Here is a 27,345-nt window from a genome sequence, read left to right on the forward strand (position 1 = left end):
TCTCATTAAAATATGACCCAAAGATTTTCATAAATAACCTATTTTATATAAAATTTTATAATAAAAAATATTTTAATTGTTGAAATTAAATGAATTTTTATAAACAAAAGTATAAAGTATAACATTCATCAACTTTTTCATGCATTAAAAAATATATAAATTTGTCATAGTGTTATTTTCATAACTCTTTGAAATTTTAATAGAATTTAACATTTTTAAATTGCTTACACTTAAAAAAAAATCATAATTTTAAATAATAAAAAAATATGTACTTTATATTATAATTATTTTGATCCAATTGTTATTTATGATTTTTTTAATAATTCTAATAATTTTTAAAATTAAAAATTTTAATTTTAATTAAATTAAAATTATTTATAAAATTGATGTTCGTATAAAATGATAAAGATAAAATTAGAATAAGGTATACGGAATAAATCTTTTAAAAATATTTTAAAACTTGAAAAACCATAAATGCAAAATAAAACTTATTGATTATTTTCTCAAATTTTCACAACACAATAGAAAGGTCTCAAAAGACAGAAAGAAAAAACTTCTGGACAGAGAAATCTTTAGAGAGAGAACGTCTTCCAAGTAGCAACCCATCTGCTGGCCATCTCTTCCCCACTATACCATTTTAACCAGAATACATAAAGTAGTTCTTTATACTTCCTGAGTGAGACAGGTACAGCAAAAAGAGTAGTGGTAGTACTCTTTCATGGCTGGTTACAGAGCTGAAGATGACTATGATTACCTCTTCAAGGTGGTTCTGATCGGAGACTCTGGTGTTGGCAAGTCCAATTTGCTTTCAAGATTCACTAGGAATGAGTTCAGCCTCGAATCCAAGTCTACAATCGGTGTTGAGTTCGCTACCAGAAGCTTGAATGTTGATGGCAAGGTCATCAAAGCTCAGATTTGGGACACTGCTGGCCAAGAAAGGTGATTTTTTTTTTAACTTTTTAGTTCTAATTCCTGATCTGGGTTTTCTGTAGATTTGTGTCTTTGTGAAACTATGTATGCTTTTCTGGTTATATTTTGATTTAGGGTTTGTATTTTTTTTTTGTTGTGTGTGAGTTTCTTAAGTAGGATTTGGGCATTTCTTGCCAAGAAAGGTGATTTTAAACTATTAGTTCGAATTCTTGATCTGGGCTTTCTTTGAACTCTGTAGATTTGAGTTTCTGTGAAGCTCTGTATGCTTTTTGTGATTATATTTTGATTTAGGGTTTGTATTTGTTTGTCTGTTTTGTTAGTTGCTCAAGTAGTATTTGGGCATTTCTTGCCAAGGAAGGTGGCTATATTTTGTAGAATGAGGATTTGGGAAGATGTGAATGTGGGTTGGTTGTCTTGTGGAGGTATTTTCAGTTTGGTGAGTTGGGTTGGTTTGATTTAAATTAATTGGTACGTAGAGATCTGAAGAGTTTTGGATGCATTTCTGATCTCATCTACTTTTAATCGAGTGTGGTTGTTGATCTGGTGGTTACTACCGTTTGGGGCTTGTTTAGATAGTACCTTCAGATTGTTCTATGGATCGATAGATCCTCGTCCTGTATAGGGTGCCGTGCTTGTTATCCGTGGTTCTTCAATAGTTTGTCTTGTTAACTCTCAATGAGTTGAAATAATGGGTTCAGACTGAGATGCTCAAAATATGGTTTCTGGAGTCTGGACTGTTGTAATTTTGCTTCATGAGAAGGTTATCTACCCGTAGGAATTGAAGTGTTTGTACTAAGGTTCTTACAGTCTTCTTGGTTGGTATCATTTTTGTGTATTAGTGAAGATTGGATCTTGAGTCATGATCCTACTAAAGTTCTCAAATTACTTATTCAATTTATTTCATGTTGTTTATGGTGTGGTAATGGTGATGCTGATGGTGAGTGTTGATTTTCCCTCTCTTTTTTTTTTTTTTTTTTTTTTTTTTTGGGAGTGCGAAGGGGAGGTATTGATAACAGTAGTGGTGGTGTGGATTGTACTGTGGAGATATATTTTGCTTTTGGTGAGCTTTGATGTTAATTATCCTTGTCTAATATTTTGATGATCCGCCCTTGGAACATATTTTTAAAATTATTAAATTTACCTTTTATAAAAATAGTAGACATTTTTTTATTTAATTTTCTTATATCTTGGGTTAATTGAAACTGGAAAACTTGATATGAATTGTTGGAGCTGGGTCTTGAGTGGCCTTCGGGCCAAGTTTGCACCTGGGTTTTTTTTTCTCTTGCTTTGTTCATTCTCTATCATTTCCACGTGTCCCCAGACACCACTTGTGTTGGGGAATGTTATACACTTGCATCATCATTTCTCTAAACCACTGAAACTTGGGTTGGTTCATAAACTCTTGAGGCCTTTCAAAGCAGGGAAACATGTAATGAAGAAAGATAGAAATAACAATTTTGAGTTCTTTGATTCTAAAATGAATATCCTAGTAAAAACTCCTAGTAAAGGAACAAACTGAATTTGTTGGTTCATAAAGTCTTGAGGCCTTTTGAAGCAGGGAATGGTTTGCCCCCACCAGAAAGCTCCTAGTGAAAGGAACAAACCGGGAGCACTCCGCTCCTCGAAAGTCTTCAGGCCAAAGTATCAAGGCAGCCCTGCTGAATGCTAGTAGCATCTAACAATAAAAAAAAAAGAGCCTTCATTGAGCTCTCCTCCCTATCCGTCAAGGTCCTTCGAAACTGAGCGCTCCACATCATGCCTGCCAAGGAGACCTCAAGGTGATTTTGGAGATTGTGTATTCCACCTCTTAAACTGGTTGATGTTGAAATTATGTTTGATGGGGATAGTCATGAAGGTTTTAATTAAATGGGTACAAAACTGATATCTAGCCTTGTAAATGCACACTTGTGTTATTCGAATTAAAATCAGAATCATGAGGATTTGTGCTTGGACATTTTCCATATTTCTATTGTTAGGGTAGCTTTGTGCAAAACATTTGGGTATTGATTATCTTCTTTTTGCAGTGTTTTACTTAGGCTATATTTGGATCATGGATTTGAGTAGAGATTTAGAAAGGGAAAATGAAAAGGTAGGTGAAATGTGAATGAAATATAATTATATTTCACCCTCTTTTTTCGGTTTCCTTTCAAAATCTCTACCCAAATCGATGATTCAAACATGGTCTTAGAATAGTTCTTTATCCTATCCAAGTCTTGTTGCATTCACCATGCACTTGTGTATATACAAAATTTATGCTGTTTCATACAAAATGGAGATCTATTAAGGCTACCCTATAATGAAAATTGCCAGAACTCTTTCTTATGACATTAGAATTAGGTGTTTCATGTGGCATTTGAATATATAAAGTACCAATATGATGCCAATGGGATGCTATCTTATTTATGGTGGATATAAGAGACTGTCATTTAGGTCCTGTTTGTTTTCCACTATCACAGTCTACTCCCGATTGTGAATGATTACAGTGAAGATGCCTCATGTTTATTTTGGTTTTGGAGCACTGGATTCGTAGTCCCTTTCGGACTATGATAGGCCTTGGCAAGGGTATTGTCAGTCTGGGCAAGGAGGTGGTATTAGAAAATAGTTCGTTCGGCTTAAGATGTTATTAGTCATTCGCTCAGACTTCCGGCCGGACGTCCGACCGGTCAACTGCAATTTTTTTTAACATGTTGGGCATTTTTTTTTTGAACATTAATGTTTTGTTTTTGTTTTGTTAAGTAAAAATCATAATTAAATTTGTTTTAATATGTTATATTTATTTAATTTAACAATCCCTACACTAACAACTATCATAAAAAAAAATACAATTTTACTAATCGCCTCACTATGAGTCCTCTCACTATCAATCCCCTCTATTCTACTTCTAAAAACAAATGGATCCTTAAAGCAATCAACACGTGCAATAGTTTAAATAAAAAAAAGGTTAAATAAAAAAAAAAAAAAACCCCAAATAGTACACATTAATGTGTGTTTAGGAGGGGAAAGATTGGGTATACACGTAACCTTTGACATTGGGGAGGTAAGAAAAACTAAAAAAATCGACCAAACCAATTGAACCAAATCAAACTAGCTATATTTGGTCTGTTTTTTTTAACAAGAATTGGTTTGTGCGATTTTTAAATTTGATTTTTTTTTTTATTTTTGGTTCGGTATCGATTCACGCACCTTGTGCACCGAACTGAACTGAAAATGACCGTTTCAACATATATTATATTTATAATATATATAATCTAATAATATAAAGATATTAATGAGTATAATAATTTATTAACATTAATTAATGAACCTTATAATCTTTATAACCTGAGTATGTAAATTTTTATTATATATAATCTTAATTCTAACTCCTTATTCTTGAAACCTTAGTATTTTTTAATCTTTTTTTTTTTGTTTTTATTTTTGTTAATCTAGGAATTGAATAGTATTTATTAAATGGATGGATTGGAGATGTTTGAAATGGTGGACAAATAACTAATTTAATGTTCTAATATAGATTAGTGATTATTTACTACTGGCTTAAGTTTAAAACGTCCTAGACCGACTAAACCGCACCGAACCGAACCATTCAATCGGTCCAATTCGGTGTGGTTGATGGGAGAAACGGTTTGTATCAGTATTTAAAATAATAAAATCGATATTATCGGTTCGGTAAAATTTTTTATCTAAACACTGACCGTACCGAACTAATTACATCCTTATTTGGCATAGTGCACAAAGTGCTTATCCTGAGATTTGAAAAGGTGAGGCGAGGCGAGGCGAGGCGCACCGTTTGCGCCTGTGTAGGTCCCAGGCGAGGCGACTTGAGGTAGGCTCGCTCCTTAGCTGCGACTTGAGCCAGGCGACAGAGGCTCAAGGCGCACGACTAGGCGCGCTTGATTTATTAGCCGCTAGATCTGATCTAACGGCTATGGGGTGTGTGTTCGAGTGGCTGTTAGCCACAGAGGATAACAACTCATGTACAATATGACCAAATATGGCTGAAATGAACCCTAATCTATGTCGTTTTACCTCTCTCGCCTCGCCCTCGCCTTCGACTTCGACAATGACTGGGCTAGCTCGATTCGACTTCGACTTCGCAGCAACTTCGACTTCGACTTCGCATAGGTATGCTTTGTTTCGCCTTGCCATCTTCTTCTTCTTCTCCTCCTCTTCTGGTCGTCTGGTCTGGTTTGGTCTTCGACTTAGATTTTTTTTTTTTTTGGTTCGACCTTGGATGGTCTTCTGATCTCACTCTCTCTCTCTCCCCTTCTTCTTCTTCTTCTTCTTCTTCTTCTTATGGCTTCGATTCGACGCTCTTTTATTTTATTTAATTTTATTTAATTTTATTTTTCTTGAGTTAAATAAATAAATAAATAAAGATTCGACTCTGGTAGGAAAAAAATAAAAAAATAAATACAAATACAAAATAAATAAATAAATACAAATATACAAATAAATTCTAAAAAATAAATACAAATACAAAAAATTTATAAATAATTAATTATCTGTATTTATTGAATTCTATATTTATCTGTTAGGGAAAAGAATAAATTCTGTATTTATCTGTATTTATTAAATTCTGCATTTATTAAATTCTATTTTTATCTGTATTTAATAAATTCTGTATTTATATGTGTTTATTAAATTCTGTATTTAATAAATTCTGTGTTTATGTTTGTGTTTTTAATTTATTGAATGTGGATTATTTTATCTTTGAAAATTAGAATGTTATGTAATATGCACTTTCATGACTTTGATAATTATTTTATATTTTGTCTTGAATCTTGATTACTATTTATTTTTAAAAAAATTGTCTTAGTACTATGAATGATTAGTCTATGTTAATTTTTTTATTTTTTACTAAGACTGTGCGCCTTAGTTCAATAAAGCCTGCGCCGCGCCTCGCCTTGCGCCTAGGCCCCGAGAGACCTTCAGCGCCTCAGTGCGCCTTGAGCCTTTAAAAACATTTGTGCTGGTGGTGTTAGAAATTTATTTATTTATTTAGAGAGTTCAATTTTATAGTTATGTTATGGTCAACAAGAGTGATGAATCATTTTCATTTTCTTTCAATTATTGAATGCAATCAGTTAACTTTTTCCTAAGCTTTTGAACAGGCTATGTTAAAACTTAAGCAAAAGCACAGCTGTGGTGAACTTAAAGAATTCTGCTGCATGAAAATCTTATAATTTATGGTATAGAATGTAATATTGTTGTTTGCCTTCTTCTCTCATCTCCATGTGTGTGTTTTTTAATTTATTTTTAATATAAGATTTTCAATCTTCAGCCCAACATGGCATATATTCCATGCCCCGACGTTGGAACACAAAAACACACAAATGTTAACTTCCAAGCCATTGAGCCTTCATAGGATGATTGATGCTGCTTGCATGCTTAAACTATCTCCTTCTTGCTTCTAAGATCTAGGAATCATTGGCCATACTGGATAAGTTTTTATTCCTTATTCCAAATTTGTTAGGCCACATACTTTGATTATTGAGAAAATAAACAATTGTGAAAGCATATTTCCAGTTTTCAGTTTGTGACTCATTGTTTGCACAAGAAGAATCTTAGAACCCATATCACAATTTAATCATTTTTGATCTTTTGTTAAAAGAGACCAGAAAACATCTTCAGTAATTGTTTGGTTGTAGTTTTGCTGTGGTATCTCTTCTTGCCCTTTACTTTTTTTTTTGGTTGCCGCCGCGTGCGGGGGGAGGGGGCATTTCTTTGGGATCACTCTTTAGAAGTGCATAAAACCTCATCCTTTTTATGTCACTCTTTATGTAAAAACCTTATTTTCTTTAGGTATTGCACGTGATTAAGTTTATTCTTGAACTTCTTACAACTTATAATGACTCCTAGCTAAATCATGAGGGCATACATCAATTTGACATTTTGACCACTTTCTACTGCCTCAAGTATTTAGTTGGATGAAGTTTTCAATTTTATAATTTAATTACTACTCTCACTTGCAATTTAATCTCTTGACCACTTAAGGTTCAACTTTGACTCCCATAATTAATCCTTCGATACATAAGGTATTTGCTCAATTTTCTAGTTTGTTCTTAATCATTTAAATTTACTTTTGCTTTCTAGTGTTCAAGTGAATCATGCATTCCTAAGTGATACATGAACATATAAGAACTGAAAGTGCAAGATATATAGAGATGAACACCATGAATTTGTAGTGGCTTGGCGACTAAGAATGGACACTTCTAAGAAAGTGCATATCCGGCACCGACACTCATCGGACACTTCCTAACATGTGTTCAAATGTGTCATTATTTTTCAAATTTTTTTTAGACCTAGACACACTTGATGAACATTACATGATTAAATTGTAGATCAGACTCTGGTGACCAAGGAGAGGGGATTCATTTGGATTATAGTCTCCATTCTTGATTATTGTGTTCCAATGCTTTAGAATGGTCTTCTTTAGTAAAATGAAGGTTAGGATTTGGGTTTTAAATATCAACCATTACATATTGTATTGCCCCTTGCATATCGAGATTTTGAACTTCCGATACCATTATTCATCAATATATCAGTTGATATTGTTCGATACTGATACATATCCTTTACAGTTATTTAAAACCATTAAGATTTAACATGTATAAAGTAGAAAGGTGGGGGAAGGGTGCCTATCTACTATACCTTTTTCAGACGCCATTATTAGCTAGAGTCTTGTGCATTGGGTACAACTTTGATATGATCGTGCCACGCTTCAATACCATTGATGACCGCCATATTTAGCCTTCCAATTGCCAGACACAAAGTTTGATCTACGTAATTTATTTTTGGATTTGACTTTGAATAAGATATATGTATATTTAGTCATATATGTGAATTCTTAACCCAATTTAATGAACTGATTCTTTAATGTCCACTTTGAATTTGATCAGATATGATTTTCTCTATGTTTGGGTGCATGATAATCCACCAATCTGGATTGGATTAACACATTGATCTTTTGAGAGATTGAAGTTTTATGGAAGAATAATTAATGGATGATGTTGCTCTATGTGGGTCCCATACCTTTGTCTCACATTTGTATTCTATTCTGTGAGAATTTTCTGTGTTCCTAGAATGGCTGGTTATACATTATCATTTTTCTATGGCTGGTTATACATTATCATTTTTCTATTGCTGTTGAATGTTTTCGTGCATGTGTCATGTACCTTTATTCCGAGTTTTGACAACGTTGGAGTGTGTGTAGGTATCGTGCCATCACTAGTGCCTACTACCGAGGTGCTGTGGGTGCACTGCTTGTTTATGATGTTACCCGTCACTCAACATTTGAAAATGTCGAAAGGTGGTTAAGGGAGTTGAGGGATCACACGGATCCCAACATCGTTGTGATGCTCATTGGTAACAAATCTGATCTTCGACACCTTGTGGCGGTTTCAACTGAGGATGGAAAGTCATTTGCCGAGAGGGAGTCACTCTTCTTCATGGAAACGTCTGCTCTAGAAGCTACTAATGTCGACAATGCATTTGCAGAAGTTCTCACTCAGATCTATCGCATTGTCAGCAAGAAGGCGATGGAGTCCGCCAATGACGGAGCTGCTTCTGCAGTCCCCGCCAAAGGAGAGAAAATCGACGTTGATAAAGATGTGTCCGCGATGAAAAGAACCGGGTGCTGCTCAAACTAGGGTTTTGAACATAAATTTGATTTGCTTTAATGGGATGTGGCTGGTTTGTTGTTTTGCTGCATCTCGTATTGTACACCATGATTGTGTAAAATTTTCTCAGAGATGTTCACGTTAGGAGAGAAGGTGACGAATTTACTGCGCTCAATTTTAAATTCATTAACCCATGATTGTTATATCATTTGTGCAAACAAAGAGCTTGATGAGGGATATAGGATATGAATAATGCTTGAGGGCCCGAAATTAGTGGCTCGAATTTGGCTCAAAACCCAAAACGACGTCGTTTTGGGTTTTGATTTTTTTTTTTTTTTTTTTTTTCCTTCTTCTTCCTCAGTCTGAGAGAAAGAGAAAGAGAAGGAGAGAAAGAGAAAGAGAGGGAGAGGGAGAGGCCGTCGTCGTCGCCGGTCGCCGCGCCTCCGCCTCGCTGCTCTGCTCTGATCGTCGACGTCGCCGGTCGCCGATCGCGTCGCCGATCCGATCGCCGCCTCTGCTCGTCGCCTTCGCCGCCTCTGCTCGCCGCCTCCGCCTCTGCTCGTCGCCGATCGCCACCTCTTCTTCCTCCGTCTTCTTCCTCCATTTTTTAGGCCCCCTCCAGTCCTTCCTCCCCCTCCTCCTCCCCCTCCCCTCCCCTCCCCTCCCCTCCCCTCCCCTCCTTCTCTTCTTCGTCTGCTGAAAAAAAAAAAAAAAAAAAAAAATTTCGGGGCATTCGGGCCACCCCCCTTTCGGGCCCTCTATCACTATTGATAGGATATTATTATCTATTAGCCCAAATTTGCATGATACTCTTCGTCTATTTGAATGCACTTTTTGATCCCATTATCATCATTGGGGAAATATCAGATAAATAAAAAAATGGGGAAATTGATTATGAATCAATGAAATATAAGGGTAGATTTTAATTGTATTTCATTGATTATTTCCTTTTAATCTGATATTTCCCCAATACAATTAATCGTCTATACAATTTTGTGGGACTAACACCGGCAATCAAAGGAAGTTTTTAACAACCCATTTTGGCCTACACATTTTTATGATATTTGTAATTTATTTTCTTATTATTGGACAAAAAAATTAGCTGAGAAATTACAATTTTAAGTCTTAAGATTTGACCTTTGTAATAAAATAAAGATTAAATTTTTTTATTTTGTCAATTTAAATTATAAAATTGTGATATTTTTTTTTTTAAATTTAAATAATTTATCTATTTCAACTAAGTAAAATCATTAGAAAAAATGATATTTAGTCATTAAGCTCAATAAAAAATGATATTTTTAATATTTTATGTATTTAATTATTAAATAAATCAAAATAGATGAATGGTTTAGATTGAAAATAAATCAAAATATTATGTGTCGTTTGGTAACACTTACGTTTTCAGTTTTCTGTTTATATTTACAAAAATTTTAAAAACTCAAATAAAAATTCGTTTGGTAAATTTTTGATTTATAAATCAGTGATCTCAATTTATAAATTTGGTAAAAAAATGTGTTTTCGTTTTGAGTTTTGTTTTTTTTTACCGCCCAACACTAGCCACTACTCGCCACCATTTTCTACCACTGTCTTCTGTCACCACCACCCACCCGCCAACACCACCCACCTGTCACCCACCAGCCACCACCCCTCGCCACCATTACCACCACCACCCACCTGCCATCCACCCGCCATCACCCACCACCCGCCACCCGCTACTACCATCCACCGCCCGCCACCACCACCTGCCACCTACTTGTCACCACTACTCACCACCCACTTGCCACCATCATCCACCACCCACCACCATCACCCACCACCCACCCGCTACCCACCTGCCACCACCACCACCCACTTGGTACCACCCGCCACCGTCACCCACCCACCCACCCACCACCACCACCACCACCACCACCACCACCCGCCACCTATCCATCACCACCCGCCATCCGCCACCCACCCGTCACCACCACCCATTTGCTACCATCCACGACTCGCCACCGTCAACCACCCACCCACCCACCCACCATCACCACCCCCCACCTACCCACCACCACCGCCCACTTGCTACCACCCACCACCTGCCACCGTCACCCCCCACCCACCACCACCACCCGCTACCACCACCCACCATCCGCCACCCACCTGCCACCACCACCACCCACCACCCGTCGCCACCACCACCACCACCACCACCACCCACTCGCTACCACCCACCACCAGTCACCGTTACTCACCCACCCGCTACCCACCACCCACCCGCTACCCACCACCCACCGTCACCACTTTCCATCACTGTCTTCCGCTGCCATTTGCCATTTCTCACTCTTTTTTATATTTAAAAAAAAATATTTTTGTCAATTATCAAACGCGTTTGTAGTTTATGTTTTTCTAAAAATAAACAAAAACCAGTTTATAAAATTTTTGTAAATATAAACTGAAAACGTAAACGTTACCAAATAGATTAGAGTTTAAATTGATAAAATTAAAACTCGAGATTTATTTTGTTACAAAGCTTAAACCCTAAATTATTTTATATATATATATATATATATATTTTTGTAATTGTCCCAAAAATAAATAAATAAAAAATTACAAAAAGAACTATAAGATTTGACCTCAATTACAAATCAAACCTTAACTTTTTAATTGTTTCAATTTCAATTATGAATTTTTAAATTGATATCAATTCAAACCATTTGTTTAACTGACGGAAGAAAGACACTCTAGACAATTTGACCATTTTTTTCTTCTGTTACGATTGACACCCACCTTCCACTCTTATCGTCGCTTATTTCTACATCTCATCTTTCCTAACCCACCACCATGGCTCGATCATTTGTTCCTATCGACGACTATTTCTTTCCTTCATTAGTTTATTGTTATCCCTCTTATTCCTTCCTTAGTCCATAATTATCACGATTGTCCTGTACTATTAAGAAAGAGTGTTGCTATTAACATTTCAATTAATATTTTGAACCTTTCAATTTCTTTAAACCCCCTCTCACCTACAAAATTCAAAACTCTAAAAATTTCTAACTCCCAAATAATACAAAAATTATCCTTACAAAAATATCACACCCACCAAAATGTATATCCCTTAGCACACCCCTTAAGAACCCTTCATCTCCCAAAACCCTTAACAATTGAACTCACCAAACTTTCTTTCATTGAGCTGTGCTGTTGATCTATTTGTTGTCGATCTCTTCGTCACCAATTTCTATCAGAACGGATCTCTCACCAATGACCTCTCCCCGTTGCCATATTTAGACCGACAAATTAGTTATGTTCGGACCTGTGTTACTAAACATTGTAAAAACATAAAGTCATATATCTATGAACAAGTTTAACCCATCAAAATTTAATAAACAAAGATAAGTATGTATCAACTAGTTTGATTAACAAATAAAGCTAAAGTTCATTGCATAAACAAAACATAAGTATGCATTAAGGTTACATCCAAAATGCTGAACATATAAATAAAAAAGTTTGGATCCAAAGTGTCGAATATATAAATAATATTTGGTTAGACGTTGCCAAACTAATGCCTTTAATTTGGCCCTTTATTATCATTTTCTTGGTATTTGTTCGAGAGTTCAGTATGAAAAAATTCGAACCATTTTCATCAATTTGTTTGTATTTTAAAAAAAAACCCTTACTAGTATAAGGTAATCTCCTCCGAACTGTGAATGTCATCCAAGGTGTAAACCTCCTCTGAGTTTATATTGTGATACTCCATTCATCTCATGGTATTGGGGTTGTTAGAAAAATTTTTACTCATTGCCGTTGCTAGAGAAGTGTGTGTTGTTGAATAATTGCTGTCATTGTTGTCAGAAGACTAATCGCTGAAGAGTTTTTAAGGGTTTTTAAGGTGTGCAGGTTTTAAGGATTTTGAAATGTTGGTGGTGATAAAAGTGTGTGCTCTCATAAATCCTATATTATGATTTGGGGGGTGAGTGAGTTTAATTGTAAGATAGAATATCTCAAAAATAATTCATGTTCTTTTTGTACAAGTAATTTCATTTGAGTTTATTATTGTAAAAAAAATTGAACAAAATAGGGTCCAAAGTATTAATTGGGATACTAATAACTTTGTTTGGTTTTAATTTTCTGAATTCAATTTTTAAAAAATTGACTTTTTATTTTTATTGAATTTTTTAAATAGTAATTTTTAGTTTTTAAATACACTTAATATAAATACAACATGTTTGTGAAAAAAATCTTTAAAAAGTTCAATAAATACCAAAAAAAAAGAGAGTATATTTTTGTATTCTTGTGTATTTATTAAGTTTTTAAATATTTTTTTATAAATATTTTACTTTTTAGGTAAATTTAGGTTAGGTCCATATAAAAAGTGAAATTTTTTCTTAAAATATTAAAAAAATTCAATAAAATAAAAAAAATAAAAAAATTCATTTTTTTAAAAATTAAATTTAAAAAATTGAAACTAAACAAAATAAATAGCAACACTCATCAACAAAAGTAATTAAATTATCTAAATTTTGTTTATTTCATTAGTCATAATTAAAAAATAATTAAAATTGATAGTATTTTAAAAATTAAGAGTATAAATTAAAATAATTAAAACATTATGATTTAATTTGTTACGAAATCAAAATTAATATTTTTTTTATATAAATTTTCAAAAAAATAAAAAGTAATAAGTAAAAATAAAAATCCAACCCAACAGACAGGGTCTCTATTTTTTTTTTTTGTGGTAAATTATGATTATATTTTGAGATTTGTTTTAAATACGAATCGCCTTTTGTGATTTTAAAAATTACATTTTATCTTTCAAGATTTCTAATTTCATAATAAATAGATCATTTTATTAATAAAATATTAATTAACAGTTTTTATGATATTAGAAATATATTCTAATTAATATTTAGATAATTTTATTATTGTATAAGAAAATGATTAAGAATTTTTTTTTCATTAATTTTATTAAATAAAAATTCTGACAAAGGGATATTTAAAATTTTTTAAATAACAAAAGATAATTTATAATTTAAGTGTATTTATAAATTATTTAATTTTTTTTTTTTTGGGTACATATAAATTATTTATTTTCAACACATGCAGAAAGGTCTCAAAAGACGGAAAGAAAAAAAATTCTGGAGAGGGAAACGTTGAGAGAGAGAGAGAGAGAGAAAACATCTTCCAAGTTTACAGCCCATCTGGGGCCATCCCTCCCACGTTAAACCATTTTAACCAGAATACATAAAGTAGTTCTATATACATCCTGAGTGAGACAGGTACAGCAAAAAGAGTAGTGGTAGTACTCTTTAATGGCTGGTTACAGAGCTGAAGATGACTATGATTACCTCTTCAAGGTGGTTCTGATCGGAGACTCTGGTGTTGGCAAGTCCAATTTGCTTTCAAGATTCACTAGGAATGAGTTCAGTCTCGAATCCAAGTCTACAATCGGTGTTGAGTTCGCTACCAGAAGCTTGAATGTTGATGGCAAGGTCATCAAAGCTCAGATTTGGGACACTGCTGGCCAAGAAAGGTGATTTTTTTTTTTTTTTTTTAACTTTTCAGTTCTAATTCCTGATCTGGGTTTTCTGTAGATTTGTGTCTTTGTGAAACTATGTGTGCTTTTCTGGTTATATTTTGATTTAGGACTTGTATTTTTTTTTTTTTTTTTTTTTGCGTGTGTGTCTATTTTGTGAGTTTCTTAAGTAGGATTTGGGCATTTCTTGCCAAGAAAGGTGATTTTTAAACTATTAGTTCGAATTCCTGATCTGGGTTTTCTTTGAACTCTGTAGATTTGTGTCTTTGTGAAGCTATTTGTGCTTCTCTGATTATATTTTGATTTAGGGTTTGTATTTGTTTGTCTGTTTTGTTAGTTGCTCAAGTAGAATTTGGGCATTTCTGGCCAAGAAAGGTGCCTTTTTTTTGTTTGTTACATTTTGTAGACTTAGGATTTGGGAAGATGTGAATGTGGGTTGGTTGTCTTGTGGAGGTATTTTCTGTTTGGTGAGTTGGGTTGGTTTGATTTGGACTTTATTGGTACGAAGAGATCTGAAGAGTTTTGGATGCAATTCTGATCTCATCTACTCTTGATCGAATATGGTTGTTGATCTGGTGGTACTACTGTATGGGTCTTGCTTAGATAGTATGTTTATAACATGTTATGGTAATCTTGGTTGGAGGTAGATTAAGTTTAGATTGTTCTATGGATTGACAGATCCTCGGCCTGTACAGCTTGCTGCGCTTGTTATTCGTGGCTCTCCAATAGTTTGTCTCATTAACTTGCAATGAGTTGAGTAATGGGTTCAGACTGAGATGTTCAAAATATGGTTTCTGGAGTCTGAACTCTTGTAATTTTGATAAATGAGAAGGTTGATCTACCCGTAGGAACTGAAGTGTTCATACTAAAGTTCCTACAGTCTTCTTGGTTGGTATCATTTTTGTGTATTAGCGAAGATTGGATCTTGAGTCTTGTTCATACTAAAGTTCTGGTATTACTTCTTCAATTTATTTCATGTTGTTTATGGTGTGGTAATGATGATGATGGTGAGTGTTGGGTTTTCTTTTCTTTTCTTTTGGGAGTGGGAGTGGGAGGGGGAGGTATTGATAGCATTAGTGGTGGTGTGTGTGGCTATTGTACTGTGGAGATATATTTTGTTTGGTGATTGGGTGCTGCTTGTGATGTTAATTATCCTTTTCTAAATATTTGGATGATTTGTCCCCCCTTGGAACATATTTTTAAAATTTTAAGCTTTACCTTTTATAAAAATAATAGACAATTTTTTATTTAATTTTCTTATTGCTTGGGTTAGTTGAAACCGGAGAACTTGATATGAATTGTTGTGCCACGTTCCTCCTAGTTTAAGCTTTTGAGACCAATGGTAATCTAATATGGTATCAGAGTTGAGATGGGTCTTGAGTGTCCTTGTGGGCCTAGTTTGCACCCTGGGTTTGTTTCTCTTGCTTCATTCATTTTTCTATCATTTCCATGTGCATCCAGACCACATGTGCTCGGGAATGTTATACACTTGTCTCGCATCATTTCTTGAAACCACTGAAACTTGGTTCATAAATTCTTGAGACCTTTCGAAGCAAGGAAAAATGTAATGAAGATAGATAGAAGTAACAATTTTGAATTCTTATTCTAAAATGAATATCCTGTTAAAAGTTCCTAGTAAAGGAACAAACCAAGAACATTCATAGTAAAAAGAACAAATTGAATTTGTTGGTTTGTAAAGTTTTGAGGCCTTTGAAGCAGGGAAATGTTTGCCCCCACCACAAAGCTCCTAGTGAAAGGAATAAACTGAGAACACTCACACTCCTCGAAAGTCTTCAGCCCAAAGTATCAAGGCAACTCTGCTGAAAACAGCATCTAACAATCCAAGAGAAGGTCTCCATTGAGGTGTCCTCTGTATCCTTCAAGGTCCTCTTAAATCGAGGGCTCCACACCATGCCTGCCGAAGAGACCTCGAGGTGATTTTGGAGATTATGTATTCCACCTCTTAAACTAGTTTGTGTTAAAATTATGTTTTATGGGGATAGTCGTGAAGGTTTTAATTAAATGGGTACTAAACTGATAGCTAGCCTTGTAAATGCACACTTTAAAATAAGAATCATGAGGATTTGTGCCCGGAGATTTTCCATATTTCTATTGTTAGGGTAGCTTTGTGCAAAACATCTGAGTATTGATTTTTTTTCTTTTTGTAGTGTTTTTACATAGGCTGTTTGGATCATGGATTTGGAAAAGTGAAAAGAAAAAGATAGGCGAAATGTGAATGAAATATAGCTGTATTTCATCCTCCTTTTTCCTTTCCCTTTTTAAATCCGTACTAGTAAAATCTAAATTCTAGATACGTGATTTATTATTTTTCCAAATTCAATCCACAAATCAATAAGATGGATACTACAATTCTTAACACTAAGTCAAATCTAAATCAATGCTTCTTTCAAATGGAATTGATTTAGATCTAAACTTAGAAATCAATAGATAGAACACAATAGATTTTAATTTGGAAAATACAATTCCAATTGGAATTGTCCTATTGCAATTGCTAAAAAACCACTAGTTAAGAGGCTGAGCAAACCCACTAAGACAAATCATGAAGATTACAACAAGACATCTCACCCAATCTACCTCCTAGTGAATCCACACCCCGTTGATTTCCAGATGCTTTCCAATCTTCAATCCAATTTGCTTTTAAGGATTTGAAGCTTGTTGAATTGAATCCACAACCTCGAACTGAGCTTTGTTACCCACTGAAATCACGCTGAAGAATAATCACAAACGAATCTCCCTTCTTTTTTTTTTGGATAAATAAAAAAATCACAAATGAATCTCCGTTGAATTGTCCTTCAATTCCTTGAGATGTATGGAGATATAACACTCAATTATTAAGGGAAAACTCAAAGAAGTCATTCCTATATCTCATACTCTCTGTTTCAGGAGCTTGCAGAGAGAGCATCAGAAGAGTTAGATCTTGATCTGAAGAGCAGGAGAATTTTTAACAAACTGAGATCGAGTTGATCACTTGAGTGCAGAAAAGACCGCTCTGCAGTTGTAACAAACTTTGAACACTTGACCAACTTAGAGTAATTGAGTCTTCGCTTGAGTCCACCTTTCTTTGCTCTAGCGATGAGTGAAACCATCCACTATCTCAGAAACTCAGACTGAGAAATTGCAAGCCTAAAAAGTTTTCTCGAGCGCACAAACCAAGCTTGCAGGATCTCAGATCACAGACTAAGATATTGCAGGGCTGAAAATATCGCTCGAGCACACTTTTGATTGCTCGAGCTGTCCATGGAGCTTTTCAATTGTTCTGAAGAAGTTGAAGCTGATCAGTATGAAGGAAGATCACCCAGGACACTCAATATCCTCACAACAATACACAAGAACAACCAATACAACTCAAAAGTGTTTGTCACACGAAATTGCCAAAACAAAGGTCCTAACACTACCCAAATTGGTGATTCAAACACAGCCTTAGGATAGTTCTTTACCCTCTCCAAGTCTTGTTGCATCCACCATGCACTTTGTGTATGTACAAAATTTATGCAGCTTCATACAAAGTGGAGATCAATTAAGGCTGCCGTATAATGGAAATTGCCAAAACTCTTTCTTCTGACATTAGAATTAGGTGTTTCATGTGGCATTTGAATATATAAAGCAGCAATATGAAACCAATGGGATGCTGCCCTATTGATAGTAGACATAAGAGACTTTCATTTAAAGCAATCAAGGCATGCACTAGTTTAAATATGGTGAAAAATACATTTCACAAATTATCTCCCTTTAATATTGTTTGATGTGGTGGTGTTGTTAGAAATTTATTTATTTATTTTGAGTAAGTTCAATTTTATAGTTATGTTATGGTCTACTACAAGAGTGATTAATCATTTGCTTTTTCTTTCAATTATTGAATGCAATCAGTTAACTTTTTCCTAAGCATTTGAACAGGCTATGTTAAAAGTTAAGCAAAAGCACAGCTGCGGTGGACTTAAAGAATTCCGCTGTATGAAAATCTTATAATTTATGGCATAGAATGTAATATTGTTGTTTGCTTCTTCTCTCATCTGCGTGTGTGTTTTAATTTAGTTTAATTTAATTTATTTTTAATATAAGATTTTCAGTCTTCAGCCCAACATGTCATATATTCCATGCCCAGACATTGGAACACAAAAACACACAAATGTTAACTTCCAAGCAATTGAACCTTCATAGGATGACTGATGCTGCTTGCATGCTTAAACTATTTCCTTCTTGCTTCTAAGATCTAGGAATCATTGGCTATGAAGCACGGGTATAGTTATGAGTACTGGTCCTAGTATGATACGGGTATACGGTAAAATTTAAAAAAAGTAGGGTACGGGTATGGTTTGGTACGCTTCTAAAAATATATATTTTGATTTAGAGTAATGTAAACATTAATTAAATGGTTTAATTTGTTAAGATTCAATCTACAATTAACATTTAATGACAAAAGTAGATGTATAAATCAAAATTAAATGTCAATATATTTTACGAACTATAGTTTAATTTTAAAAATATGCTAAGCATAAAACTAAAAATAAAAAAGAATTCTAGTGAAAGGAGTTTTATTTTTGTAATAGAAGAAAATATTGTTTCAACTGAAGTACGGTACGACTTGGGTATATAGTAGGTGCGTCTGGGTACGCCAAAAATTAAGAAGAAAAAATTTGGATACGTCTTTTGTGTACCTGGTACGTATACAGAAGTACCATATAAGGTGCCATACACCGATAAGTACCTGGTATGGGTATGACATGTTTTTTGAAGCACTCATACTTTATAGATTATTGGCCATACTCTGGATAAGTTTTTGTTCCTTACTCCAAATTTGTTAGCCCACATACTTTGATTATTGAGAAAATAAACAATTGTGAAAGCATATTTCCAATTTTCAGTTTGTGACTCATTGTTTTAATCATTTTGATCTTTAAAAGAGACCAGAAAACATCTTCAGTAATTGTTTGGTTGTAGTTTTGCGGTGTTATCTCTTCTTGCCCTTTACTTTTTTTTTTTTTCATTTTTTTTTTTTGTGTGTGTTGGGGGGGGGGGGGGTGTTATTTTCTGTTCAAGGCTTGACATTTCTTTGGGATCACTCTTTAGAAGTGCATAAAACCTCATCCTCTTTTTGTCACTCTTTATTTTATGACCTTATGTTCTTTATGTATTTCATGCGATTAAGTTAATTCAACCTCTTACAACTTGTAATGACTCTTAGCTAAATCATGAGGGCATACATCAATTTGACATTTTGACAACTTTCTACTGCCTCAAGTATTCATTTTGATGAAGTTTTCAATTTCATAATTTAATTACTACTCTCACTTTGCAATTTAGGGGTTGTTTGGGATGATTTAAGGGTATGGGTTGGGTTTGAAGTGATGTGACTTAAATAGGGTAGTGACTTTTTGACTTTTTAGCTTTTTTAGGTTATGACAAACTTAATCTCTTGACCACTTAAGTCTCAATTTTGACTCACATAATTAATCCTTCAATACATAAGATATGTGCTCAATTTTCTAGTTTGTTCTTAATCATTTAAATTTAATTTTGCTTTCTAGTGTTCAAGTGAATCATGCATTCATAAGTGATACATGAACATATAAGAACTGAAAGTGCAAGACATAAAGAGATTAACACAAGAATTCGTAGTGGCTTGGCGACTAAGAACGGACCCTTCTAAGAAAGTGCAAATCTGGCACCAACATTCATTAGACACTTCCTGATATGTGTTGAACACACAGCCAAATGTGTCGTTATTTTTAAAACAAATTTTAGACCCTACACACACTTTGGTAACATTATAGGATTAAATTGTAGATCAGAATCTGGTGACCAAAGAGAGGGATTCATTTGGATTATAGTCTCCATCCTTGATTATTGAGTTCCAGTGCTGTAGAATGGTTTTTTTTAAAGAAAAATGAAGGTTAGGATCTGGGTTTTAAATATCAATTGATATATTGGCTGATATTTGTTGATATATCAGAATTTTGAACTTCTGATACTGTTATTCATCAATATATCGGCTGATATTGTCTGATATTAGTTGATATATGAATGTATTGCCGATACTGATACACATGCCTATATCGTTATTTAAAACCAAGGATTCAACATGTATAAAGTAGAGAGGTTGGGGGTTATTTAAAACCATTAGGATTCAACTTGGGGGGGTTGGGGGGCCTACCTACTGTACCTGTTTTTAGACACCATTATTAGCCAGAGTCTTGTGCATTGGGTACAAGTTTTTGTTGATTTTTGTTGATTGTGCCACACTTCAATACCCATTGATGAGCACCATATTTACTTCCAATTGCCAGAAACAAAGTTTGACCTATGTAATTTATTTTTGGATTTGACTTTGAATAAGATTTGGATATTTAGTCAAATAGGTGAATTCTTAACCCAATTTAATGAACTGATTCTTTAATGTCCACTTTGAATTTGATCAGATTTGATTTTCTCTATGTTTTGGTGCACAATAATCCACCAATCTAGATGGGATTAACACGGATCTTTTGTGAGAGTTTTGTGGTAGAATAATTAATGGATGATGTTGCTCTGTGTGGGTCGCACACCTTTGTCTCACATGTGTGTTCTATTCTGTGAGAATTTTCTGTGTTCCTAGCATGGCTGATTATATATCATAATTTTTCTATTGTTGTTGCATGTTTCGTGCATGTGATCATGGACCTTCGTTCCAAGTCTTTGACAACTCATCACTATTGAGTGTGTAGGTATCGTGCCATCACTAGTGCCTACTACCGAGGTGCTGTGGGTGCGCTGCTTGTTTACGATGTTACCCGTCACTCAACATTTGAAAATGTCGAAAGGTGGTTAAGGGAGTTGAGGGATCACACGGATCCCAATATTGTCGTTATGCTCATTGGTAACAAATCCGATCTTCGTCACCTTGTGGCGGTTTCAACCGAGGATGGAAAGTCATTTGCCGAGAGGGAGTCACTCTTCTTCATGGAAACGTCCGCTCTAGAAGCTACTAACGTTGACAATGCGTTTGCGGAAGTTCTCACTCAGATCTACCGCATCGTCAGCAAGAAGGCGATGGAGTCGGCCAATGATGGAACTGCTTCTGCAGTCCCCACCAAAGGAGAGAAAATCGACATTGGAAAAGATGTGTCCGCAGTGAAAAGAACTGGGTGCTGCTCAAACTAGGGTTTTGAACAGAAATTTGATTTGCTTTAATGGGATGTGGCTGGTTTGGTTTTTTTTGCTGCATCTATTATTGTACACCATGATTGTGTAAAATTTTCTCAGAGATGTTCACATTAGGGGAGAAGGTGAGGATTTTACTTTGCTCAATTTTAAATTCATTAACCCATGATTGTTATATCATTTGTGCAAACAAAGAGCTTGATGAGAGATATAGGATATTACTATTTATTGGCCCAAATTTGCATGATACTCTTTGTCTATTTTAATGCTATTTTTGATCCCATTATCATTATTAGGCAAATATTATATAAAAAAAAAAGAAGGGAAAAGTGATTATAAATCACTGAAATATAAGGGTAAATTTTAATTGTACTTCATTGATTTGGAATTACCTTTGTTGTTTCTTTTTTGTCTGATATTTTCCTTATTCCGCAAGTCCTATTTTTATTTTAATTTTATTTTAAAATTTATCTAACAAAGTCCCGTATTCCATTTCAATAAATTTTACAGTCCTTGTAACTATGGCTTAGTCTATGAGGTGTTTGAAATGGCCTTGTTATGTCTAGGAAAGTAGCGTTTAATTAACTAGCCAGAAAGTCGAAGACTAGTTGATTATTCTGTTTTTATGTTGTTTAATTTGCCTAATTACCATATCAGTGTCTGCTACGGGCATCACTTTCGATGACTTTTTCAAGTGTTTACGATTTTTTTGGTGACTGATGCTCTGGCGGCAGAGGGATAAAAATAAAAAGTATATATTTTAATTTACACTTTTTATCAAATAATTTCATTAATTATGTTCCTACACCCAAAACAAAATAATTTTTCGACCAAATACTATACACTGACAAAAATAAATCTTTCACCAAATATATAAAAAAAAAGTAAAGAGAATCTCATCATTTTTTTTTTGGAAACGAGGTAACAGGATGGAATAGGGGATGCTGCTGTACAGTGAAATGAGTTTATTTCGATAATTCGAACCGTTTGTATTTTAGAATATATCTAGTTGAATATATCTATAAAAAAATCAAGTTAATGGTATCATTTATCCATTCATTCACTCACATTTGTAGTTACAAAAATAAAAAAAAATTATAATTTAAAGTATTAAAATGAATAAAAATATGAGTGGATGAATGGATAAACGATATCCGATTAATTTAATTTTTTACAAACATGTTCTACTTAATTTATTATAAAATATGAACAGTTCGAATTATCGAAATAGGTCCCATTTCGCCCTGTCGCGGCAGCTTCTCCAATTTCGGTATGGCCATCTAGGTTGCTTCTATTTGTCTTTAACTTCAACTAAATCTGCTTATAACTAATAAAGATCTCATTAAATATTAATTTACATCGATAATCTGGCATTTGTATTGTATCTATAAAAATTAATGAACCCAATGTGATTATGTATAAGTACATTACTAGAAAACAGGGCTTTTGAGTCGGCAGCGTGCCGTCGCAAATAGCGTATTTGCCGACGCAAAAACTTTTTGCGACGGCGTTTCGACGGCAACTCAAGGGACGAAAATAGTGGGGTCGCAAAAAGTTTTTGAGTCGGCAATCTGCCGACGCAAAAAGTTTTAATTTTTTGTGACGGTAGATTGCCGACTCAAAAAGTGGTTAAATGTTTTAAAAAATTTAACTCATAATTTTCTCATTGAGGCTCCCAAGTTTCGAACACACAACCATTTGGACAATTTGACCCGAGATCACCGCGCTAAGTCCACTTCACCACCATACCTCTTTCAGATATTAAACAAGATATATATTATTTATAGTATATATACTCAATATTAATATAAAAGTATATGTATAAATAAATATATTTATTAAATATAATCAAGTAAATATATATATATATCTTGGCTATAAAATTTTTTTTTTTGCTACGGCATGAGTTGCCGACACAAAAAGATCTAATTTTTTGCGTCGGCACAAATTTGCCGACGCAAAAGGTCTATGCCGACTCAAAAGGTCTATCTTTTGCGTCGGTAAATTCAACCGACTCAAATAATGCTATCAAATATTAATTTTTTGTGTCGGCCAACGGTGCCGACACTAAAGGTTTGGTATTTGAGTCGGTAACTCTGTGCCGTCTCAAAAAGGCTACCTTTTGCGACGGTAAAATTTGCCGACTCAAAAAACCGACTCAAAAGGCCCTTTCTTTAGTAGTGGTAATAGAATCCACAATCATCATCAGTGACAATGACTTGGTATGGATTTGCATGGGACAGTGACTTGGCTCTGTTTGGTAAGACTTTCTAATTATGATTTGAGAATATAAGTTGTATTTTGAGTTTGTGTATTTTGAAATTGATTTGAGTGTAGAAAATTTGTTTGGTTATGATTTTTGAATGTGTAATTGAGTTTTGAAAGTTTAATTTGACATGTGAAGTAAGAAAATTTGTTTGGTTATGAGTTTTGAAAAGAATTTTCAAAACTTAATTCAAATTGTTATAACTCATAACAAAACATACTATTTTTACACTATTGAAAATTGGGAAATTTTTTTTCAGGTCCCTGGTATTAAGATTTTACAGCATAAATGACACTCAGTATTTTCATAATGTCTAAGTTCTCTCAAGTTGATCTAGAGAAAATTGATATAGAGAAAATTGGTCTAGAAAAATTTCTCTGACTTCGGAATTTCTCTTCTGAGAAATTCTGGATTTATCTCCAGAGAAATTTTGAATTTCTCTGACTTCGGAATGTGTTTTCGTAATGTGTTTTAACCAAATTTCTCTGACTTTGGAATTTATCAAATGTGTTTTTATAATGTGTTTTAACCAAATTTCTCTGACTTCGGAATTTATCTCCAGAGAAATTCTGAATTTCTCTAGAACTGATATTGATGTTTTATGGCAGGGTGGGAAAATACAAAGGTTGAATGCTTGTATGATGATGGGGAGAATCAAGTAAAATAGTATTTAGATTAAACCTTTTGAATTCTTTTTTTCTTTTTCTTTTTTTTGGTCATAAATCGTATTTTCTGTCAAAGACTTGACTCATTTTGGTTGCTCTGGAAATGGAGAGAAAAAAGAAGAAAGGAAAACAGAAATCGATTTTCGGATGTGTTTTGGGTCAAAATTTCAATCTCGTTGTCATTTGAATCGTTTTCTCAGCAACCAAACATATATCAAAACGCCTTTTCCGCTTCCTGTTGTTTTTTAGAAACGAGTAAACCATAGAGAGATGGTTTCTCAGCAACCAAACAAAGTTCCAGGGCTGAAGTTATACACGTCTGAGGTGGGTCTGTTGCTCTTCTTGCGCTGTGATGTAAAGAGTGGAATCAAGCAGACAAATCGTTCGCAGAGTTCATACGCTGTTACTTGTAAGTGGATTCTCTTGTGTCTATCATCAATCAAGCATATATATATATATATATATATATATATATATATGTATGTATGTATGTATGTATGTATGTTACATTTATCCTTGATTTTGCAAAATTTAAGGTTCAAAAAATCTTCAAATTTGAGTTCTAAATCTATCTCAGGTTCTATATTAATTTGTTTATCACTTGCAGGCAAAGTTTTGTAAGAGATTGATTGAGAATGGCAACTGAACCCAAGGCAGCAACTGAAGAGTCAAAAATCGACCTATTCGAAGACAAATTTCTCTGATATATGTTTAGGGACCTTAGACATCAAAAAATAATGTTGTGGATCTCTTCCATTACGAAAAGTGGGAGAGGGACCCTAGACTAATTTTCCTTTGAAAATTCTGATCAACATTCATAACCAAACTCTTTTTAAAATTCAATTAAAAAAATTTATTATTAATAGAAAATAACATTAATCAATTTTTTAATTGAAAATACTAAAAAGGAAATACTTTTTTTCCAAAAAAAATATTCAAAAAATTTAAACCATAAATATTTAAATAATTTAAATAATCTAAAAAATTTAATAAGTAAAAAATTAAAATAAATATTCAAAAAATTTAAATCGTAAAAATTTAAATAATTTAAATATTCAAAAATTTAAATAATTTAAAATTTTAATATTTTAAATTTAAAAATAACTCTACGCTCAAATCGTAATCAAACACATAAAACAAAACTCAATTAAGAAATTATTTTTAAAACTCATAATCAAACACATAACTCGAAACTTCATACTACTTTCACAACTCTACACTCAAATCGTAACTAAATACATAACAAAAAAAAATTAAAATATTTAATTTTTTTTATAAAATAGAGTTTGAATTTATTTTTATAAAATATTTTAAAATTTAAAAAATTAAAATCGTAATATTTAAAAATTAAAATATTTAAAAATATTCAAAAAATTAAAAAAATCGTAACATATTTAAATATTTAAATATTTAAAATCTTAACAAAATTAAAATATTTTTAAAATATTTCAATATTTAAAATATTTAAAAATTTAAAATATTGATTTGAATTGAGTTTTGAATTATGTGTTTAGTTATGAGTTTTGAAAAGTAATGATTATGTTTTGAATTGAGTTTTGAGAAATGGGTGTAGAATTATGATTTGAAACCTCAAAACAAACACCATACTCAAATCAATGGGTGAAATTATAATTTGAGAGGTTTACCAAACGGAGCCTAATCAGGCAAAGGCTATTTAAGTTTCTGATTAATTACAACAAATTAATTAAATTTTAGAGGTTTGATTACTGGCTAGACATTGTCAGTAAATTAATTTAATTTATCTTAACAATACAAGATGACTACAAAATAATTCAGGGGCCACATGGGGGTTCCCTCATCAACTACTTCTCTTAAATTAAATTTATTTATACCATATTATAATTGGTATCAATTTAATTAATGAATTTAAAGATGAAGACGTTTAATGTTTTTGTGTGTATCTTATACTATGACAAAATTTGATTTAGATTATCAAAATGCGATCCGTGATAAGTTACACGGGTTCGGACAATATCCTTCCGTCCTTCATGGACTGGAGGGGATCCCAAGTCTAAGATTTGAGATGGTGTTAAAATAGAATGTCATAGATTTTGATTTTCAAAAAAGGCCCTTCCTAAATTATTTACAATACAAAATTGTAAAGAAGGAGGTTAGGATTGGAAATCCAATATTTGAGATGGTGTTGATATAAAATGTCATAGATTTTGATTTTCAAAAAATGTCTTTTTAGCCTATTTAGAGTACAAAATTATACCGAGAAGAAGTTAGGATTCGAAATGAAGACCTTCGGTTTGGTAAATAAGATCTTTATTACTTTAGCGACACACAATATATGTACTTTTAAATAAAAATAAAAATAAAAATAAAAATTTGTACTCTTTATATTTAACAATATACCCATCAAGTGACGGACACCACTAATATATATATATATATATATATATATAGAGAGAGAGAGAGAGAGAGAGAGAGAGAGAGAGAGAGAAATTATCGTAATTTGATGAAATCGTCATATAAAACTATCATATAATAGTAATGTTCATATAACTAGTGGTAGAGTCAGAATTTTGGCTCAAAGGGGACATCATTGAGTTGAAATCATAACAAAAATCACAATCAAACTACCTAATTTTTATTTGATGGTAGGAATAAAAATCACTGTAATGCAAATGTTATATTTCAATATAAGCTCGAACTAATCAATCTTAATCATTTTTTGTTTTTACTTTGATTTTATATATGATGATCATATGGTTTTAAAAATAATCACATGCCTTATAAAGCATGAAAACGAAATTATATTAAGTTGCACACACAAAACAGAGGTAGATAGGAATAAAAAAAAAAAAAGATATGAGAGAGAAGGTGAATAAATAATATAAAGACACTAATATATATCACTTATTTTTTTTTACAGTTTTGAATCATTGAATTACATAGTAATATATTATTAGTTGTTGTTAATTGTGTAATAAGTATTTCTAAACAAAGAAACTAATTATGAGTATTCATATAATAGGTGATATAACAAAAAAATTCAATGACATATAATATTTCTCTAATATAAAAAATTTGTGACAAATAGTAATATATTAAACAAGTTTTTCATCATTATCAATTACAATATTGAAAATTTTTACAAAAATATTTCACATAAATTTTTACGATTGACTTCAAAAAAGATTAAAAAAAAACTAATATTAATTATTTATA

At 33.0% G+C, this 27,345-nt stretch overlaps 2 protein-coding genes across 2 annotated transcripts; both read left to right on the forward strand.

The window, feature by feature from the left end:
* Positions 1 to 483: 483 nt before the first annotated feature.
* LOC114275009 (ras-related protein RABA1d) lies at positions 484 to 8,822 on the forward strand. Its single transcript, XM_028216979.2, has 2 exons — positions 484 to 939; positions 8,144 to 8,822. The coding sequence occupies exons 1-2, from the start codon at positions 719 to 721 to the stop codon at positions 8,577 to 8,579; spliced, it is 657 nt and encodes a 218-aa protein (XP_028072780.1). The 5' UTR covers positions 484 to 718; the 3' UTR covers positions 8,580 to 8,822.
* Positions 8,823 to 13,617: 4,795 nt separating this feature from the next.
* LOC114275010 (ras-related protein RABA1c) lies at positions 13,618 to 21,460 on the forward strand. Its single transcript, XM_082886541.1, has 2 exons — positions 13,618 to 14,058; positions 20,784 to 21,460. The coding sequence occupies exons 1-2, from the start codon at positions 13,838 to 13,840 to the stop codon at positions 21,217 to 21,219; spliced, it is 657 nt and encodes a 218-aa protein (XP_082742667.1). The 5' UTR covers positions 13,618 to 13,837; the 3' UTR covers positions 21,220 to 21,460.
* The last annotated feature ends 5,885 nt before the right edge of the window (positions 21,461 to 27,345 follow it).

The sequence above is a fragment of the Camellia sinensis genome, chromosome 9 (assembly GCF_055761805.1).
Source record: "Camellia sinensis isolate YWXY chromosome 9, ASM5576180v1, whole genome shotgun sequence".
Lineage (NCBI taxonomy): Eukaryota > Viridiplantae > Streptophyta > Magnoliopsida > Ericales > Theaceae > Camellia > Camellia sinensis.